Raw genomic sequence first — 7422 nt, forward strand, 5'->3', positions numbered from 1 at the left:
TTTAATTTTTTTTTGCTTTTCTTGCCGCATCAACATTTAGAGGTCGATTTGACGGATTGAATCGATTGATTAACAGTGTAGGACATTGGTATAAAATGGTCAGTCGTTGTATGAAATTAAAAAAATTGAACGGTGTATGAATTTAAAATTTTACGAAAATTTAAGAGGGTAAAATGCAATTTAAGCTTAAATGTGTTTAAGGTTGTTCATTTGGAGAGTTTGTTCATTTTTTTCATAAAATTTGACAGATTACGTTGTTAAATTGTTGCAATTTCATTCACAATCGAGCTATACAGTTTGAGTAAACAAATTGACAAGATAAGATACCAAAACAATTTGGTAAGAAAACACGAACCGCATCTGCGGTTATCAAACAACGAGGGAAATAGTTAGTCACGTAAACATATTTAGGTTCAAGTAGCGTCGGCCACAAAGTTAGATTTTTCTCAAATCCAAAACGAAAAGGGTCAATTTGTAGAAGGACCACAGAGATTTAATGAGTTTAAAGAGAAGCAAACAAATCCAGAGGGATGATGATGACCCCACATACATTACTATTAGGTGTTGGTTAACCTCCAGGCCATGGGACGGCAATTTGTACGTTAGTTGGACCAAAGATGTTGCCCTAATAAGCATAAGATAAGAAGAATGAATGAAATGTCACAAAACCCCACCTAATTTGATATTTGCCACGCTAAATTTTAATTCATTTAGTTAAATTTAGATTAATTGCAAAGGTCATATCATATACACTTGTTGTCTCAACCTTGTGCTTTGCTATCAATTGTGATATGCTTGGCCAACCAAATTCATTTATCGCCATCTAAATTTTAACTCTAATTTCTATACAAATATTTAACAATGCATTGGTGTATAAGATTTAAACATGTAAAGAGGACTGGAACTCAATTAAAGTTGGAGGCTAGGCCCTCACACGCATAGTATATTATTTCAAGAAAAAACATACAACATGATAATATTTAAACCACGACAATTAAAAGCAAAATCATAAATGACCAGTCCAAGCAAACCTAGAGCTACTCGTGTCCTCACTGGGAACTCCTTGTTCTGAATTGGGGTTGGTGGCAGCCCATCCCCTCTCCTCCTTTTGTTTTCCTCACATCCCTTGTTCCCCTCTTTATGTCCGTCATCCCAATGTCGCCCCCTGCCCCTCACCCTTTTTCTTTTGCTCCCTTTCTCCTAGCCTCCCTCCTCTCATTCTCTTCTTCTCCACAGAATTTTAGGCTACCTAACTCGTCCCTAAATTTCTCGTCACTTTGGTGTGTTGAGTTGTCAGTTGACCGAATTCATCCTTTCAACCTGTTTTTATGATGGTTCATGTGGTTTAGACGGTGTATTTGATTCGATATGTAGTGATACAGCCTTATCCAGTCAAATATGTAGCGGTCCCACCTTATATTTCCAGATCTACAATTGTCCTGCCTTGTTTGGCATGTGGTTACTACAGATATCCATAGAAGTGAAGGTGGCGGTTTAACATTCACTGTGAAGATGAGGGTGATTGGTGGATTATTTCTCTTAGTTTATATTAGTTTAGTTTTGTTGTAGATGTTTGTGTCAATGTAACAGGTGATGTGGTCTAGCCTTTTGGTGATGACTTTGTGTGTTCCTGGTGATGGCCTGTCACGTCTGTTGTTATTGTGGCAGATCTACGCTGGTGGTTCCTATTGGTTCTTTTTAATATGGTGGCCATATAGCATTTTTCTATCTTTGTATGTTTGTACATATTAACCCTATTGAAATTATTAGTTATTCGAGAATATACCGATTTGACCCCTCTTTGTAGTTGTTGTTCTTGTGTTGGTTGATCAACAAAATTTCGTAATTGTTTCGTGTAAAAAAAAGGCACACGCCTCTTGAGAGTTTAATAATTTTTTAAAATCTAATAGAAAAGTCTATGACAACGTAGTTCTAAAAACAATCACAAAACCTTTTAATTATACAAAACATTTTAATCAAATGGTTTTGTTTTTAGATGTGGAGATTCTCTAGTCCCGGTCTAAAGTTATGCTTTTGGTAACGTTGACAAATATTTTCGTCTTGTAGCCCATGACCATCACTCTTGGCTTGAATGGCTTCACTCAGGCCAGCTTTTGACTCTTTCAGAACTTGTACCAAAATATATTTAAGAAATTGTAACAAAAAAAGCCCTTGATAGAGGTCATATTTTAACCCGTTTGAGCCACGGCAATACTTCTGACAACTTTGGTACACAATTTGAGCCTTCATTTTAAAATGTTTTTTTTACACCCCTCAACTCGTAAAGTCCGAAGAATGTCCTGCGTCCCCACACAAAGCAAACCCTTTACATTTTGAAAGCAACTTACATAAACCGAATTACATAATTTACATTGATCATAATGTTCCACTCCAATAAAATAATAATGTACTAACTGAGACGTCGTACACCCGTTCAATGTAATTCCTTTTCCTTCAGTCTCTCTCGCCTCGCTTTCACCCTATCAAACCCTCCTCATCCGCCCCGACCAAAACATCGCGGACCCCACTTCCCTACCAGACACCACTCCATGCTCCCGCGCGCTCGTGTATCTCTCCATCCCATTAATCACGAGCTAAATGCTTTCACGGGACGGAAAAGATGGCGGGCACAAAAGCCGGAAAAGGTCGGTCCTAATCCGACTGGGCAGTTAGCTGTTTAACTAAGGTTAAAATGAAAGAACAGTCGAGTCGAGTTTAAGGCCTAAATTGGTACTGATTCTGAAAAAAATAACTATTGAAAAAAGTTGGAAGCTTTTTAATATTTGGTAAACATTCAACTTCAATTTTTTTTCATAATTTTGGGTGTAAAAAAGGCATACACATAAAGCTGCAAATACTCTGCTACTTATTCTCACAACACAGTAAAAACAGTTTTAAATAAAAGTTTATCAAATATTATAATATTATTTTTTTTTCAAAGGTACTTTTACAAAAAATCTTACCAAACACTCTGTTACTTATTCTTATAATACATTAAAAATATTTTTTTTTTCAAAGTATATTAATACCAAACCAGCTAAAGGAGGTGAGTTTAAGTGTTTTGTCTCTTGACTGCTCTGATTTTGGAGCCAGTCCAAGAACAGGTACTATAACTACTGCTCTGATTTTACTAGTTCCGATCGCGATATTTTTCAGTATTTTATCGGGATGGGAGGTCTTATCATAACTTTATATAATTTCTTTGAATTTGATGATGAATTTGCTGAATTTCAAAAGTAAAAACAGAGTGACAATTTATTTGGTACGATTTGTTTGTTTAGATTTGGGTTTCTGAAGATTTTGTTGCACCAAAGAGGGTAAAAAAGGAGTGAATTCATTGCAGTGATTTGGGTTTCTTCCTCACAGCATTTACTCACTGAAATCATCAAAAGCCTCTCTCTCTCTCTCTCTCTCTCTCTCTCTAAAAAGCTCAAATCTTTTTGTAGTCATGAAGTTGAAGCCTTTGTTACTTTCATTGCCTTTATATTATCGTTCCCTTGAGACAAGAGCGACACTCTAACAACAAGAAACCCAAATCCAGAAAAGCAAAAACCCCGAAGTCCATCATTTTTTTGCAGTTTTGATCATCTGGGTAGTTTTGAAATCGACCCAGAACCATGAAAGAGTCGGAGAAAATCTTGGATCCTCAGCTGTGGCACGCCTGCGCCGGCGGCATGGTCCACATGCCTCCGGTGAACTCACAAGTCTTCTACTTTCCGCAAGGCCACGCCGAGCACGCCCAATCCGGCGGCGGCGTCGATTTCTCCGCCGCCTCCCTAAGGATCCCCTCTCTGGTTCTCTGCAGAGTGGCTGCCATCAAGTTCATGGCGGACCCGGAAACAGATGAGGTGTTCGCCAAGATTAGGATGAACCCAATCGAGAACAGCGAGGCCTTTGCCACGGAAGACGGGGACACGGAGGCAGATGGGTCGGAAAATCAGGAAAAGCCGGGGTCTTTCGCCAAGACGCTGACCCAATCCGACGCCAACAATGGCGGCGGGTTCTCTGTCCCCAGGTACTGCGCCGAGACCATTTTTCCAAAGTTGGATTACTCGGCGGACCCGCCGGTGCAGACGGTGATCGCGAAGGACGTCCACGGCGAGGTATGGAAGTTCAGGCACATTTACAGAGGGACGCCTCGGCGGCATTTGTTGACTACTGGATGGAGCATATTTGTGAACCAGAAGAAATTGGTGGCGGGAGACTCCATTGTGTTTCTGAGAGCCGAAAGTGGCGATCTCTGTGTTGGGATTCGGAGAGCGAAGAGGGGACTAGACGGCGGTGGAGGAAATGAAGTGGCTTCTGGATGGAACAACAGCCACAGCAGCGGCGGCGGCTCTGGAGGTTGTGTTCTGCCTTACGGCGGGTTCTCTGTGTTTCTGAGAGAGGAGGATAACAAGAAGAGAAATGGGGGTGGGAATTTGAGCCCCAATGGGAATATGAGAGGGAAGGGGAGAGTGAGGCCTGAGAGTGTGGTTGAGGCGGCGACTATGGCGGCGAATGGGCAGCCGTTTGAGGTGGTTTATTATCCGAGGGCGAGCACGCCGGAGTTTTGCGTGAAGGCATCGGCGGTGAGGGCGGCAATGAGGGTGCAGTGGTGCTCGGGAATGAGGTTTAAGATGGCTTTCGAGACTGAGGACTCTTCGAGGATCAGCTGGTTCATGGGGACCATTTCTTCTGTTCAGGTTGCTAACCCGATTTGTTGGCCTAATTCGCCCTGGAGGCTTCTGCAGGTATTTTGTTCTTCTGTGATTTTGTTGCTCAACTTGTATTTCTTTTTCGAGTTTTGTTTGTTCGTTTTGTTCTCTTATTCTGATGTTTGTAAACTTCCTTTAGGTTTTTTGGAATCTTGGTAGGACTAACACAAAAATGATTCATAGCATGTCAAATCACAGTGTCGTTGGATCACGAACCGATTAGAGTTTTAGTCGGCTCATCTGCCATAGATTTTCGTCTCCCCAGCTTACTTTTGTGAGTTTCTACATTCTTGTCTTTCGGTATGTTTAACTGACCACCCTCGTGTTATTTGGCGGTGAATGTGGTCTGATGCACCAACTTTTGTGGCTGTTAGTGGAATATATCCCCTTCTGCTGATGTTCCTGAATATTATAACACACTACTGTGTCCAATTCACCTGTTGAATAGCCAGGATCTCATCGTTCGTAATTGAAACACATACATGGCATTGTCGTCCTTAAGGTCTAAAATTGGCACTTTGGGAGTCGAGAACTCACTTGGTAGTTCATATTTTGCTCGGGCACAGTATGAGGTATGAACTCTATATGGAAGGAGACTTTTAACTCTGATCTCAAGTAGAATAATTTACTTCAGTATGAACTCCAATGTCTGCAATGTCTGAATAATTTATGTGTTCTAGACTCCGTTGTTTTATACGTTCCTCGCTGTTGTTGATCTGTTGCAGCTATCTCCGTTCTGTTGTATATTTAAAGTGTAACCTTGTTGAAATCCTGCCATTTAATCATCTGGCTTGACATTGATTAACAAACCACAATCTTACAGGTGACATGGGACGAGCCAGATTTGTTACAGAATGTGAAGTGTGTCAGCCCATGGTTGATTGAGCTAGTATCAAATTTTCCCATGATCCACATGTCACCCTTCTCATCACCAAGAAAGAAGTTGCGTCTCCCGCAACACCCAGATTTTTCTCTTGACAGGCAATTAACATTGCCATCATTTTCAGGCAACCCACTCGGGCCCAGCAGCCCCTTGTGTTGTTTACCCAACAATACTCCTGCAGGCATACAGGGAGCCAGGCATGCTCAATTTAGAATATCTTTATCAGATCTCCACCTTAACAACAAACTGCAGTCGGGGCTGTTCTCATCCAGTTCCCAGTGGTTCGATCAAAGTTCTAGAATCTCCAATGGCATCAGAGCAGGCCATACAAGCAGCAATGAGAACCTATCTTGCTTGCTAACAATGGGGAATTCTAGTCAGAACTCGGAGAAGCCTGATAATGCTAAGAAACACAAGTTTTTACTCTTCGGTCAACCAATACTAACTGAGCAGCAGATTTCTCGGAGTTGTTCAAGCGAAGCAGTTTCACAACTTCTTCCTGGGAAAAATTCAAAAGACGGAAATCAAGACAAAACTAAATTTTTCTTTAACAGTTCAGAATCAGCACTTGGGCGACAGGTTTCGCTAGAAAAATCCACCAGTGCTGGGTTCTCATGGCACAAGGACTTTCAAGCTACTGACTTTGACCTAGAAACTGGTCATTGCAAGGTGTTTATGGAGTCAGAGGATGTGGGACGGACTCTTGACCTCTCGGCCCTTTGTTCTTATGAAGAGCTATACAGGCGGCTGGCCAACATGTTTGAAATAGAAAAACCAGAGATGATGAGCCATGTTCTTTACCGAGACGTAACAGGTGCTGTTAAACAAACTGGAGTTGAACCATTCAGGTACCAATTTTTATCTCCTCGTCTTAAAGATCATTGTATGCTTTTGAACTCCACCTAAATTGGTTTTATATGCTATTTTATTAACTCGGTTGTTTTTCCTTCTACTTTTGAACAATGCAGCGATTTTATGAAAACTGCAAAAAGACTGACTATTATAACACATCCAGCCAGTGAAAGTATTGGAAGGTAAGCAATTTTATGAAAAATGATCTCGCTTTATATCTACGGATCTTTATTCCAACGCATTGCTTTCTTTCAAACATCGCGAAACTTTTCAAACTAATTTGAACTACATAAGATTAGCTTCTTATGTTTATCATACGTGAAGAACCGATAAACTGAAAGTTGGAAAACTATTCTGCAGGACGTGGATTCGAGGAATGCAAAATGCAGAAAATGGACTGGGAGCAACAAATAAGACCGGTCCTTTGAGCATATTTGCTTAGTATAGACTCTAGTATGGCATCTGAGACTAGATGCTTGGGAATACTGAATGAATGTTAGGAGAAATGGGATACTGTACTCCTCTCAATTTTATTAACAGTGTTGTATTTCTTGTGTTAAGTGTACATGTTCTTCTCAATATCAATAATATTGCCTAATGTTTTGGTGAAAATTATCTACTCATGAAGATCTTAGCAATTATATGCATTTAGGAAAACCGACTAAATGCTTTTTAAACGAGATAATGCATCCACAACAAAATTACGCGTGCTCATATCTTTTTGAGTCGAACGTGAGATTTCCTTCAGCGAATGTATCATAAAAATTGAAAAAGAAAAGATGTACTATAACTTTATCTTTAGATAATACCAATTAAATATGTTATTATTAAAAAAAACAATTGGAGTTATGCCTGCAGTGTGATTAGGTTTATCATGTGGATTCGAGGTATGCATTATGTGGCTGTTGGGATTCGTAAAGACAAATGATGAAGGCAGTGCTTGTTGGGATTCGTTTTGAGGAAAGCCAGGTGCTTGGTTGGCTTCCATGG

The 7422-nt window shown here is 40.3% G+C and overlaps 1 protein-coding gene across 1 annotated transcript; it reads left to right on the forward strand.

Moving 5' to 3' along the window:
* Positions 1-3048: 3048 nt before the first annotated feature.
* Positions 3049-7044, forward strand: LOC103956759 (auxin response factor 18). The gene is made up of 4 exons (XM_009368787.3): positions 3049-4733; positions 5521-6428; positions 6549-6614; positions 6793-7044. Exons 1-4 carry the CDS (start codon positions 3618-3620, stop codon positions 6872-6874), a joined length of 2172 nt encoding a protein of 723 aa, XP_009367062.2. The 5' UTR covers positions 3049-3617; the 3' UTR covers positions 6875-7044.
* Positions 7045-7422: the final 378 nt, after the last annotated feature.

The sequence above is a fragment of a genome, unplaced genomic scaffold, assembly GCF_019419815.1.
Source record: "Pyrus x bretschneideri cultivar Hongxiangsu unplaced genomic scaffold, Pyrus_bretschneideri_v1 Contig5, whole genome shotgun sequence".
NCBI classification, from domain to species: Eukaryota; Viridiplantae; Streptophyta; class Magnoliopsida; order Rosales; family Rosaceae; genus Pyrus; species Pyrus x bretschneideri.

Bases quoted from the DNA above. Each gene is read 5' to 3' on its own strand.
- LOC103956759 (XM_009368787.3), top strand. From the start codon at position 3,618: ATGAAAGAGTCGGAGAAAATCTTGGATCCTCAGCTGTGGCACGCCTGC. The intron at 6,429-6,548 runs GTACCAATTTTT...TGAACAATGCAG, and splicing joins ACTGGAGTTGAACCATTCAG to CGATTTTATGAAAACTGCAA. The intron at 6,615-6,792 runs GTAAGCAATTTT...ACTATTCTGCAG, and splicing joins GCCAGTGAAAGTATTGGAAG to GACGTGGATTCGAGGAATGC.